The sequence below is a fragment of the Vipera berus genome, assembly GCF_964194415.1.
Source record: "Vipera berus genome assembly, chromosome: 1".
NCBI classification, from domain to species: Eukaryota; Metazoa; Chordata; class Lepidosauria; order Squamata; family Viperidae; genus Vipera; species Vipera berus.
In genome coordinates this window covers 56,175,065-56,189,091 of record NC_138202.1, presented here as the reverse complement: position 1 = coordinate 56,189,091, position 14,027 = coordinate 56,175,065, and the positions used below count along the sequence as shown (strand labels likewise).

The following is a 14,027-nucleotide window of genomic DNA, read 5'->3' as shown; positions in this document are numbered from 1 at the left end:
GCCGGAACTCACACATGTCATACAACCCGTCTTGCCTACCCTACAAGGTTCCATCCCAAAAAGGTGCCAGAACTCCGTTCTGAGCGTTCTATGAGAAAAAAATCCTTGGCTGAGAGTATACTTGAACATGTAGTTTTCAAATGTTAGAAAATCTGTAAAGATTTAAATGATTGATAGGATTGAGAATTTTCCCCCATTTTCTGACCATAAGAACAAGATTGTCCCAATAGAAGTCTATGGAGATTCTCAATCATCCAAGTCATAGTTGTCCTAAAGGTGCTTTTCAGAACTAAAGTCAGAACTAAAGAAGCTTCTTGGATAAGAAGTGAAACATTTTCAAGGAAAACCCCCCAAGAAAGTCCATTTGCCTTTTGGAAAAGGCCGTTAGGTTCCAATGGAAGAGAACATACTGTGTGTAACTCAGGGTTGAACTGTGGAGTTCTTGGTGCACTCTGCTTGGTTGTTCATTGCAGATGTTTCATTACCTACTAGATACAAAATAAATGCTAGTGAGTGTGGGATTTGCTCCCTGTTTATATACAGTAGTTTATCTTGCCAGTTTGGTAGGGATGTGATTTTCTCTTTGTTAGTTCGTTGATTATTGTTTTCTGCTTGTTTGCTTGGTCTTAATCCCTGCTTATCTGGGTGTTGGCTGGAGATGATGTGTTCTGGACTTTTTGCTTCCTTTTTAGCTTCTTTATTGTCTCTTTTGAATAGTGCCATTTATGAATAATGATTAAATAGTTTAACATCCCATGAATATATCTGAGCTTGGTGAAGGCTCTTTAAATTGCTCTCTTTTAATTTGTCACAACCAAGAACAGATTAAAATTATGTTTGTTTGTTTGGTGTTCTGACCAAAGTGTAAAGTGTAGTTAAACTTAATTATGGTTAATTGTAACAAGCCAGATCATGGATTTTTAAGGGGCAGGTTTCAATAAATCCTAATTAATATTAAATATAGTTCAATACTTAGGTTTTGTGTCTTCTTGTGACTATGCTGGAAAAAAAAAGGAACGAAGGAATGCACAAACTTTTGTTTCATTTAGGTGTATGTTGAAATGATGCAGTTGAAACTTTTTCACATAACTCTGAAAATTTACCTAATATTTAATGGATATTTTAATATTTTTCTATCAAAATATTCAATCTAGCCTTGTAAATAAGCCACCAAAATATTACTAGATACTTGTTTTGCCAACCTGCTAATAGGATAGTTAACTTCATTTCCATGCTGTTTGCAGAAGAATCGTTTCAGAAACCAGCATGCTATAACAAAACTAACAAAAATGGCTGCTAATTCAATAGACTGATTTAGTTGAGTTTGCTTATGTAAATTTCTTCAACGTCTTGTACTACCAGGCTAAAGGTAAATTTAATGAGGCTTAAGTTATATGATAAGAAGAAACCTATTTAGGATGCTAATATTTTATAATAAAATCATTATTATATTATTTCATCGTTACTGTAGCAGTCAGTGTCCATCTTGTGGTCACACTTTGGAAGATATTAATCTGACTGAAGAAGAATTCACCAATGTCAAGGAAAAAATAAAAAGGGATGTGATTGAAGGCACTGATATATTTCGAAATACATCTCCCCAGGTGAGTCTCAATTAAACACATGTTTGCATTTTGATCCAAGATTATATTTTTCTGTAACACTGTAAAATTGTGCTGTGTGCGTAGGGCCTGGTTATCATAACATTTGCCTGGCCAGCTCGGTCTTGCAGGGTTGGTGCGCTCTGGGTTCCTTCAGTGACATCTATTGGGACCCTGGAAGTGTCCCTTGTCTGTAGCAACACCTGCCTTCTGAATGGGGTTCCTCCTGAGATTTAACTGTGCTGTTGTTTAGAAGAGCTGTGAAGACTTGGCTAATCACCCAGGCTTTAAAGTAAGGAAGAATGAGAACCAGTGCATCATCTCATATACTAGCTTTTACCTTTATCTATTATGCTGCTGTATTGATTTTGACTTCTTTGATTGTTGTGATCTGCCCAGAGTTGCTGAGAATCGAGTGGTACGTAAGTTAAATAAATTAGCGCTATTGCTGCTGCTATTAGTGACGTGGCATTTTCAAAATCTTTCTTATAATTTTAAGTCATGTAATTGACCTGCTTACAGTTATGTAAGCAAAGATCCTGGAGCACCGGGGAACCAGCAGAGGACTGGAAGAGAGCTGATGTAGTTCCCATCTTCAAAAAAGGGAAAAAAATGGATCCAGGAAATTACAGACCTATCAGCCTGACCTCAATACCTGGGAAGATTCTAGAAAAGATAATCAAACAACGAATCAGCGAGCACCCAGAGGCAAACATAATCATTACTAAAAGCCAACATGGGTTTGTCAAAAACAGATCATGCCAGACAAATCTTATTGCATTCTTTGACCAAGTGACAAAATTAGTGGATCAGAGGAATGCTGTGGATATAATTTACTTGGACTTCAGTAAGGCATTTGATAAAGTAAATCACAACCTTCTACTTGATAAGATAGAAAAATGTGGGTTAGACAGAATCACCACCAGATTGATTCGTAACTGGCTGACTGGCTGTACTTAGCGTGTGGTCCTCAATGGAACCGCATCTACATGGAGGGAAGTATGTAGTGGGGTGCCCCAGGGCTCTGTTCTGGGCCCAGTGCTTTTCAACATCTTCATCAACTATTTGGACGAAGGGATAAATGGGGAACTCATCAAATTTGCAGACGACACCAAGCTGGCAGGAATAGCCAACACTCCAGAAGACAGGCTTAAGATACAGGAGGATCTGGACAGACTTGAACACTGGGTGCTATCTAACAAAATGAAATTCAGTGGTGAAAAAAGTAAGGTTCTACATTTAGGCAAGAAAAACCAAATGTATAGTATAGGTGGTACCTTGCTCAATAGTAGTAACTGTGAGGGATCTCGGAGTCCTAGTGGACAATCACTTAAATATGAGCCAGCAATGTGCTGCAGCTGCCAAAAAAGCCAACACAGTGCTAGGCTGCATTAACAGAGGGATAGAATCAAGATCACGTGAAGTATTAATACCACTTTACAATGCCTTGGTAAAGCCACACTTGGAATACTGCATCCAGTTTTGGTCACCACGATGTAAAAAAGATGTCGAGACTCTAGAAAGGGTACAGAGAAGAGCAACAAAGATGATTAGGGGACTGCAGACTAAAACATAAGGAATGGCTGCTGGAATTGGGTATGTCTAGTTTAATGAAGAGTAGGACGAGGGGGGACATGATAGTGTTCCAATATCTCAGGGGCTGCCACAAAGAGGAGGGACTCAAGCTATTCTCCAAAGCGCCCAAAGGCAGGACAAGAAACAACGGATAGAAACTAATCAAGGAGAGAAGCAACCTAGAACTAAGGAGAAACTTCCTGACAGTTAGAACAATTAACCAGTGGAACAACCTGCCTCCAGAAGCTGTGAATGTTCCAACACTGGAAGTTTTTAAGAAGAGACTGGACAGCCATTTGTCCGAAATGGTATAGGGTTTCCTGCCTGAGCAGGGGTTTGGACTAGATGACCTCTAAGGTCCCTTCCAACTTTATTATTATTATTATTATTATTATTATTATTATTATTATTATTATTATTATTATTATTATTATTATTATGATGTCAAGCCATGGCTTTATATGTATCTGATTATAGAGACATTCAAAAATGATTTGTGAAACAGTGGCACAAGTCTAGAGAAGGACAAGGTTGATATAACTATTCAGAAAGAGAAACATGCTGGAAAACATTTTGAAAGGAAATACGCAGCCTATTACATTGCATGTATGGTAGGAGAGAAGAATGGCCACTAGATGGTGATATTGTATCTTGGATCTGTGGTTTGTTTTAGCTTTGTTGAATCTTGGATGTTAATAACAAGACTAATGTCTGGAAGCTATCTTCCCATATTTTGCCCCCAAATAAATGTTTTGATTTTATTTAACTATTAGGTAAGAGCATGTTACAAAGGAATTAACAAGGTATGTAGTTTGCAGATGTTCGAAGTATAAGGTACAGGTAGTCATCCACTTGAAACCACAATAGGCACCAGAAAATTTGCCACCAAGCAGTGCTGTTGTTAAATGCAGCATCACATGACTGCACCAGGTTTTGCAGCTTTTTTTTTCATCTGGTTATTAAGCAAATCACTGGTTGTTAAGTGAGACATGTAACTGGGACTTGGCAATGTTCACTGCTGGCTTCCCCATTGACTTTGCTGATTGAAAGCCAGCTGGGAAGGTCTCAGATGGCAATCACATGACTGCAGGATACTGCGACTGTCATAAATGTGCAATGGTTGCCAGGTGCCCAAATCAGGATCACACATTACCACAGGACCAGAGGTCACTTTTTCCAGTGCCATCGTAACTTGAAATGGTCACTGAATGAGTATTTTTAAGTCAAGAACTACCTGTGCTGAATTTTAAAAGAAGGATCGCTCTGTTTATATATTTAATATTAAGGCTGTGAGAAGCATCCAAAAATCGATATTAAAGGAACTGGGGTCTTTGCAGAGTTTGCATGGCTGTGTCAGAAGCTGCCCTCTCCCCCGGTCCCACTGCTGGGTGTCCCAATAGAAGGGTTGCCTAAATCTACACTGTAAAATCTGTTTGGGTAAGACAAACAAAAGCATTTCTAGATGAAAGTCTTTACAGATTGCTCACTAAATGTGAAAATCATAGTTCTTCAATACGTGGCATTAAAACTTTTCGACAGGAGATGTAATTAATACGAATTTTACTGGTGCAAGATGTGGTGTCCTGTATCGGTCTTTCCTTTTTCATTGATAGTGATTGCTAAATTTCCATGTTTAAAAGTGCTTTTCGGGTTTTGAGGCAGTAGCCAGCTATGACAACCTGTCAGCTTTCAGATTCTGGCCATTGCTGAAACTCATCTGCTGGGTCATGTGAGTGGTTGGTTTGACTCAGCAAAATTGTTTTTCAGCCAGTCATGATAGCAAACCCTAATGGTTTCCTAAGTCGGTTAACCAGCAACATTCAGGAATTGCTCAGGGTTGGAAATGTTTGGGTATTTTACACATAGCTGGGGGGTTTTCTGAAAGGAATTTATTTTGGGAACAGTTGTTTGATATTTTTTTTTTAAATTTGGGTATGTGTTGGTTGTTTAGGGAGATTCCATTTATGGCTAATAGCTTTTTCAACCAGTTAAGGAGAGGAGATCAGATAGACATTGCATTGTTAAGACGTCAATTAATACTTTCCTTGTACAAAAACATTATAGTGTTTAGTTTACTTTTTACTGAATCTTCTAAAATTTTACATAGTTACAGACACTCACATTGGGCAATTCTGTGGTGATAACTTTAAAAGTCACAATAGGTTGTCTTCATGATGCTGTCATTTTTTTTATTAAATAGCAAACCATATTTCTTTGTTACTTTCAAATACTAAAAGCTAGAATACAGAACCTTTTTATTGTTTGATATGACTGATTATTATGTTTCCTAAAATTATAAAGAGTGTCAAACCACTGCAAAAATTTGTATGAGCCATTCATTGATAGCCCTTTAAATCTCAGTTTTTACTGGTTACATTAACACATAACCTATAAGAATGGCGGTTTCTGCTGATCATTGAAGATACCTTGTTTCAAAATAACCGATATAAAAATGTTAGTATCATTATTAAACTCAAAGACATTTCATCATTTTATGATTGCATATAACGATAACAGAAGAGAAAAACCCTTTTGAACAGAGTGGGAAATTTTTAGTGACAAGAGTTAACAATATGCTTGTATTACCAAGGACTGCAATAGGCAGAGCAATGTATTAAAAGTTGCATATGCGTGGAACTAGGATTTTGTTATTCTCCTAGATCAGGGCTTTTCAACCTTTTCACCCATTGTATCACTTTTAGGATATGGCAACATCCGAGTACCACCAGTCACCTAGCAAGGTGTCAAAAACTTGATGACCAAAAAAAAACAAAAAGGAAAAAAGTGATGAAATACAGGTAGTCCTCGACTTACAACAGTTCGCTTAGTGACTGTTCGAAGTTAAAATGGCACTGAAAAAGACAGCTGCCTGCCTGCTGGGCGGCGTTCTTCCTCCTGTCCAAGGTTTTCATTGTTGTGAGCATTTCTGTTGAGGATTGGCCGCGGGGGTGGGGTGGGGGTGTTTTTTTTTATTCCTCCCATCTGCTGAGTGGTTGCAGCAGGTTTTGGTCATTTCACATGACCCTGGGAGACTGTGACCGTCATAAAAATGAATCAGATGCCAAGCATCTGAATGTAAATCACAAGACCCTGGAAATGCTGCAACATTCCAGCTGATCGTTGCTTCTTCTGGGCTCAGAAGTGCCAGGATCAGCGCCGAGCTCCAGCTGGAGCCTGACAGCCCGGCAGCTCCAGCCATCTCTCGCTCAGGCTTGTGCGGTTCTGCCACTGGTTCAGCTCATTCCCCTCCCCCGCTACCAGTTTTCTAGGATGATCGTGTACCACCTGCCAGGTGCCAATGTACGACAGGTGGTACCCGTACCACTGATTGAAAAGCCCTGCCCTAGATCAGGGGTCACCTTGGCCCTTTTATGATTTGTGGGCTTCAACTCCCAGAATTCCTCAGCAGGCATGCTGGCTGAGGAATTCTGGGAGTTGAAGTCCACAAGTCATAAAAGGGCCAAGTTTGAAGACCCCTGTCCTATATTTGTGGGGTAGTTCTTGGTTTTTTAACTCTGTCAAGCCTATTGTAGATTTTTGTTTTGTTCAGATTTCTGTCTTTCCTGCCTCAAAATTGTCATCAGTTTCTAGCAGTTGTAGTAAGAAACACCTTAGGAGACCCAAACATTGATTCAAATCGACATCAAGCTTTGAGGCTTGGGAATTGTCCGCTTTGATCAATTGCATCTTTTATAGCTGTCAAGAGTAAACAGGTCAAAGGCTTTTTATGTGCTAATCTATTTTTATAGATGTACTAAAAGATTATGCTACCAGTGTTAAAAGGACCTCCTATTTTTTAGCTAAAGAAAAATGATATTTTTTTTTATCATGGTAGAAATAATTTTTGATCATTTGTAGGTTTTGCTTACTTTAGAATTGTGTAGATGTTGCTATGGAAGTGAGTCTCTACTTTTTGCTACCTATTAGAGTAATCTGCACTTGTGATCAGCTGGATATACACGTGCCATTTCTTAGGAAGCCAAAATGACTTATTTAAAAAACATCTGTCATTCCCCATCTTAATCAGACATTCTTTATGGTTATGTTGGAAATTAGAGTGCAATTTAGTATAAATGAATTATTGGTGATAATCTCATGTTGTTGAAGATTATGATGTAAATGTTATCAAGACAAGTTTAATATAGAAATTAAATTTATGCCTAATAGATTTATGAGGTGGAAATATCTCAAAGAAAAAAAAGCAAAAGTTCTGTTCTGAGAGAACACTATTCATACAGGTAGTCCTCGACCTACGACCACAGTTGGGATGGGATAAGGTTCAATGCACTCCCAGTATATTAGTTGAGTCAACACACCATGTTAGAAGTAGTCCTTGATTTATGACGAGTTGCTTAGGTACAACTAAGTTAGAACCCTCCCTCCAAAAAGCCCTATTTATAACCTGATTTTGAACATCTGGATGATAGATGGAAGCAGTGATCCTGAATTTGCCTCCCTGTGGTATCATGGCTGGGTGGGTCTGCTGCTTTATACAGAGTTTCTGGTAATTTTTATTGCAAGACAAGTTTCCTACATTAGTAAATCTGCTTGTTACCTATTTTAGTCTAGCAGAGAATTAGCACAATTTGAATTCTGTTTTGTCTAGTAGTCAAACTGGCTCTTGACTTATCCAGCCAAAGTGTAAAGGGAAGCCCAGAGTGATTCATGGATTTTTACTCATAAATAAATCCTGACAACTTCAAAGTTTGAAAAGTGATTAATTTCTAGCTTTTAAATGTTACTAAAAAATTACGCTAGTGCTCAGAAGGAGAAAGAAGTTGCTTCCTCCCAAGGGGGTCCCGATCAGTGCCTAAACTGGCAGCTGAACCTGCCTAAAGAGTTTAGCAATCAGTATATCACTACAGTACTGAAAACCTCCTGCTGTTTAGAGGTACTGTAATTTAGATGTTTGAACTGTGAGAAGAACAAATGCATAAACATTCAGTACTGACTAAAGAATACCTTGTATGTATGTATTTACGTATATATGTATGTATGATATATGTCATGGATGCCTAGTATACAAAAGTCATATGGCAAAGAACAGCGTACATGTGAACAATTAGATTATAATGCAATTATAATGCATTGCATTAAAAGATTCCTATACAAGATAACTTCCTGATAGTGGAACAAATATTATGTGTTAACTGCGTTTGAACTCCTTTGTAATGCTCTGATTATGTGTTTATGTTTGATTGTATTAGATACAACATCACACAGCTTGCATATTGTCTGAACACCTTGACTTGCAGCTTTCATTTCCAAGTTAGGGAGTTTGTGGAACTACTGTGAATGAATGGGTGCAATTCTTACATCCTCTAATATTCTATTATTATTTAAAAAGGGTGCGTGCTTTCCACCATTAGTTAGATTGAGGGGACTTTCCCAGAGAGATATCAGTGTTTAACAAATGCAGTCCTCTGCAAATAAACCTAAGAGCGGATACTTTGAAGTGGCCAATCAAGAGTCCTTGTGAGATAGGTCATTCAAAAATGCTTACAAATCCTTCTTGTAGATTCAGAAAACGTGGTAATATAAGAATCGTCATTTCAATCTTCAACCTTTGCCTTCAATAGTCTTTTACTTATTAGAACAGTTAAGTAACTTTAGTCCTGCTTAAGATTTCCATTTATTGCTCATGAGGACACACCTATAGTTTCATTGTTCTGATTCATCCTGAATGCAGCCCTTAGAATTCTTCAGTACTTTCCAGCATTGTTTGAAATCCTATACCTGACAGTGGGTGTAGGCATTACTTGACTCTGTCCATGTTACTTACCTCAATTCTCTAAACTTTGATTTTGTACATAAATTAATTGGAGTTTACTTGTTTTTCCCCCCAGATAATTTTTATGGTTCTTATCTAGTTCTTATGTTCTAGTCTGTTTATATTCTACTCTAGCACATGGCCATGTGCATGTGATACATCATTACAGTTTCTTAATGTAAACTATAGTAATATTGTTTTGCTCAATGGATGAAAAACTGAGCTAATTAATCTCCATTTAACTAAATTAAACAATTGCTCACCCATAGGTGTCATATATGAACTGCCCTTTGGCATAAAGATAGCTTGTACCATCTGCTTCTAGTACATACAGAGACTTTCATTACACATTTTCCTCTGACCTCTACTGAGTCCTATCGATAAATAGTTTGAAGCTTGGGCCCTGAGGTCTCATTGTTGACCTCCCCATATATTTATTGTCATCTTGCTACTGTTGATATAGGTCCAGAATTGTATTGTGTATTGGATACCACTGATTTTACTGCTCTGTTCACTCATCTCAATGACTATTTTTCTCATCACACTAAGGAAATTGCTTTTAATAATAATTATCACTTTGCAGGGATTTATTTGTGACAGAAGTGTGATGACAATTCAACAAATCATTAATTTGCTTCTTATTTCCCTACTTTCTCTCACCTCATCATTTGATTGTTAAAATCAAACACTATTTTAATGGAAAGTAATTACAATCTAAGTAATTTGAGTTTTTCTTAGGGGAAAAAACTGCTTCTAAAAGATAGGTCAAATCTCTGTCCCTCCACCTTCTTTTTCACTTGCAAAAGAACTAAATTATTGGTATATGAGAAATTTGCCTTGGGCTATGAACCTGGGAAAGAAATATGCAACTTGGTTTTATTTGTTTATTCCAGACAAACCACAGTCATCAACTCGTATGCATTTTTTGAAAGGGATATGGAAGGCAAGATTAAGATCAATCCACTATTATACATGCAACAGAATTTTATTATTATAAGATTTATGTAAGGATATTTTGCTCTATCAGAATGTGAATAAAATATTAGTTATCCTGTTCTTTGTAAGAAAAGTACTTGACATGCTACAACAACTGATCAGGAGGTCTCTCTCTGTTTGGAACAAATTGGTAGAAATAGTAATCGTTTGTGGAGTTCCTCAGGGGTCGGTTCTCTCGCCTCTCCTGTTCAACATCTACATGAAACCGCTGGGTGAGATCATTCGTGGTTTTGGAGTTGGGTATCATCAATATGCCGATGATACCCAACTTTTCTTTTCGACCCCAAACCACCCCAGTGATGCCCTCGCTGTGATGTCCCGTTGCCTGGAGGCGGTTCGGGTCTGGATGGGGAGGAACAGACTTCAACTCAACCCTGACAAGACTGAGTGGCTGTACATTCCGGCATCCCGGGACATTCAAAATGTTCCATCTCTTTCTGTGGGGGGTGAGCTTTTGCCCCCCGTGGATAGGGCTCGCAACTTGGGAGTCCTCCTAGATTCACGGCTTACCCTGGAAGATCATATAGTGGCCGTGACTAGGGGGGCTTTCGCCCAGGTTCGCCTGGTGCGCCAGTTGCGGCCCTATCTGGACCGGGATGCCTTGTGTACGGTCACTCATGCACTCGTGACCTCTCGCCTTGACTACTGTAATGCTCTCTACATGGGGCTTCCCTTGAAGACCACTCGGAGGCTCCAACTGGTACAGAATGCGGCCGCGAGAGTTGTCTTGGGAGTTTCCCGGTACTCCCATGTTACACCTTTGCTCCGCGAGCTGCATTGGCTACCAGTTGTCTTCCGGGTGAGGTTCAAGGTTTTGGTTATGATCTTTAAGTCCTTACATGGCATGGGTCCGGGTTACCTCAGGGACCACCTGCTGCCGGCGTCAACTCCCCTCCGCCCTGTGCGTTCCCACAGAGAGGGCCTCCTCAGGGTGCCTCCGGTCAGGGAATGCTGACTGGTGGCCCCCAGGGGGAGGGCCTTCTCTGTGGGTGCTCCGGCATTATGGAACCAACTGCCGGTGGAGCTCCGGACGACATCAGACCTCCGAACCTTCCGTCGCGGGTTGAAGACCCACTTATTTGAATTAGCGGGTCTGGCCTGATGGGGGATTATGGGTTTTAAATTTGGTGTTTTTGTATTGTATTCTTGTTTTTAACTGGGCATTGATTTAATTTCCTTTTAACTTTTGTACCGTTATTTTTATATATGCCCTGTGAACCGCCCTGAGTCCCTAGGGAGAAGGGCGGTATAGAAATCAAATAAACGTAAATGTAAACGTAATCAGGAAAAATCACCAAGCTTGCAGAGAAAAGAGGGTTTTTTGAAATAAAGTCATTTGTTGGCAAAGTTTCTCAAAAGTCCTTATGGTCATAAGATTATAAAACAATGTTTTATGGATTGTTAACTGGTTAAAAAAGTAGAGAACATTTAAACTCTTCTCCATATCTCAAAAACCTGAAAATAGAAAGATTATCATTCTTTTATTTTAATTGCAATAATAAAAACTAACTCAGAAAAAGTAAAAAGAGAGAAAACGTAAGGAAAGAAAAATTAAAGGAAAGAAAGAGTAGATATAAAGAAATTACTCCCAATCTTCATCACCAGCACAAACTATTTTGGTAGCTCTTCACCTCCTATCTTTGCTTCCCATATGCCATCCCTTATCTATAAGCAAATCCACGAAACATCAACTTTTCAATCATGGTGTCAGCAAAAGATCTGCAAATGGTCGCCAGTATTTGATAAAAACATATCTTATTTTAACCTTGATCAAATAAACCATTTTTTGATTCCTTCCTTTTACTTCTGAAAATCTTAATATTTAATTCACTCAAATATTGTCATGGGATTCCCTTCAATTCTTGTTTGTCCCATCACAACGGCTTCTTCAAGGTTTTAATCCTTTTTTGTAAATTCAATAAAAAGATATTTTTTAAAAAAGTATTTTATTAATTTTCTATCATTACAATTTATTAGTGCTTAATGAACAAAGTGTTGTCTGGGTTAATTTTTGCTTAGTCATAAAATTGAAAATTTTTGAAATGAAGCTAGATCAAGATTTCTCATAAAAACCTAAAACGGAGATGTGAATTGGAAAAATCAATTATGTAAGATACTAAATAAATGCAAAAGGGAACTGTTAAAACACTGTTCAGAAAGCACTGGAATGCTTGCTGCTTTAGGAGCTTTTTCCAGGTTCTTTCTGCATATGTGTGTTTATGCACAGCTGCTGTAGAGATGACCCCAATGGAAATTCTACAATGAGCATGGCTACAGCCATTTTTCCTTCTCATTCTAGGTTGCCACATAGAACGGAGGGAGGGGGGTTGCCCAGGTGCTTCGTTAGTCAAAATAATCTTCTGTCCCATGAGAACCAAGGTCGTCTGCTGCTCCCGAGACCAGGAACTGGGTGTTGCATAAAACACCCACCAAATACGTATATTGGGGAACAAAGTTGCTTCTATGGTTTTGCGGGTGGACATTTAACTTTGTAGTTTGGCAATTGTTACTTGTGAAATTCAGACTTGGCTTCACTTTTGACCATGCTGATAACTTTGTAACTAATAAACTTGTTCTTTGAGGAATTTTCAAGCCTCAGAGTTCTGCTTTATTTGTCTCTGTGTCAGAACCCTGACAGTGTGCACAGGCACCGAGCCTTCCAGTGAACACAGTTGCCTTAATGGTTTTAGGAGTGGTATTTCATAAAATATCTTGCAAATGTCTTGCAGAGTTCCACTGTTCAGTGCAGAATCTATCACAGGTAAACCTGGACTTATGACTACAATTGAGCCCAAAATTTCTGTGGCTAAGCAAGACAGTTGTTATGTGGGTTTTTCTTAATTTTATGAACTTTCTTGCCATAGTTGTTAAGTGAATCACTGTAGTCATTAGTTAGTAATGTGGTTGTTAAATGAATCTGGCTTTCCCATTGACTTTGCCTGTCAGAAGGTTGCAAAAGGTGATCACATGTCCCTATAAATATGAACCTGTTGCCAAGCATCTAAATTTTGATCACATGAACATGAGAATGCAGCAATGGTCATGTGAAAAGTGTTCATAAGTCACTTTTTTCAGTGCCGTTGTAACTTCAAATGATCTCTAAACGAACTGTTGTAAGTTGAGGACTACCTGTACTTTAAAATGTTTGGACTTCCAGGATTTCCCCCAGCCAGCAAATCCAATCATACTGACTGGGGAATTCTCAAGTCCACACATCCTAAAGTTCCCAGGGTTGAAAGATAGGCTATTAAACTTGCAGTATGCTGGGCCCAAAATTTTGCTTCCATAATCACGGCCTATAATTCTTCCTGCCCGTAAGCTGTGTGAAATTTCTTTCACCTCTTCTCCTGTGCATTTGTTTGGACAATTGGTTTTTCATTCTATACTGCAGTAGTTCTTAAACTGTTGGACCCAATTATACCTTTTCCTAGTCTTAAATATGTCATTACCCCCCATAAAAAGCCCAGACTCAGTTGTTTTACACAAACCTCTGGGCAGTAGCAGAACCAAATTGAACCTTTGACTAATAAACAAATACAAATTGCTCCATTACCTCCAGGAGATGCCTAAATTAAGTACCGTGACTATAGAAGAAGGGGTTATTTCTTGGCTGCACGGGCTGCCTATTTGAATATAACAGTAAAATTTGATTCGATAAACTTAATTACCGGTAGATGTGAATCAATTGATGGCATATTCTAATTAGTTTTTGTACCAGTATCAACATTTTTCTTTATTTTTTTAAAAAAATCAACATTGCATATTATATTAGTGATACACTATCCTAAATATTTGTGAAGAATATTTATTGCTTTTGTAAGGTACATTTTATTTTTTTTTATTTTTTTAATCCCATTTATATCCCGCCCTTCTCCGAAGACTCAGGGCAGCTTACAATCTAAGCACAAATCAAATGTGCTTAGCAATAGCCTTCATTCTATGTATATGCCTGCTTATTAGGGCTTTCGCCCCCCCCAAGCGGCATTATTACAAAGTCAGCTTATCGCCCCCAACAATCTGGGTCCTCATTTTACCTACCTCGGAAGGATGGAAGGCTGAGTCAACCTTGAGCCTGGTGGGACTCG

At 38.5% G+C, this 14,027-nt stretch overlaps 1 protein-coding gene across 1 annotated transcript in view; it reads left to right on the top strand.

Moving 5' to 3' along the window:
* The window catches only part of PRORP (protein only RNase P catalytic subunit), a 45,866-nt gene that overhangs the window by 5,874 nt on the left and 25,965 nt on the right, over nucleotides 1–14,027 (top strand). The window contains exon 4 of the mRNA XM_081314136.1: nucleotides 1,472–1,604. Coding sequence (XP_081170262.1) covers nucleotides 1,472–1,604 — 133 coding nt within the window. The remainder of the gene's footprint in view (nucleotides 1–1,471; nucleotides 1,605–14,027) is intronic.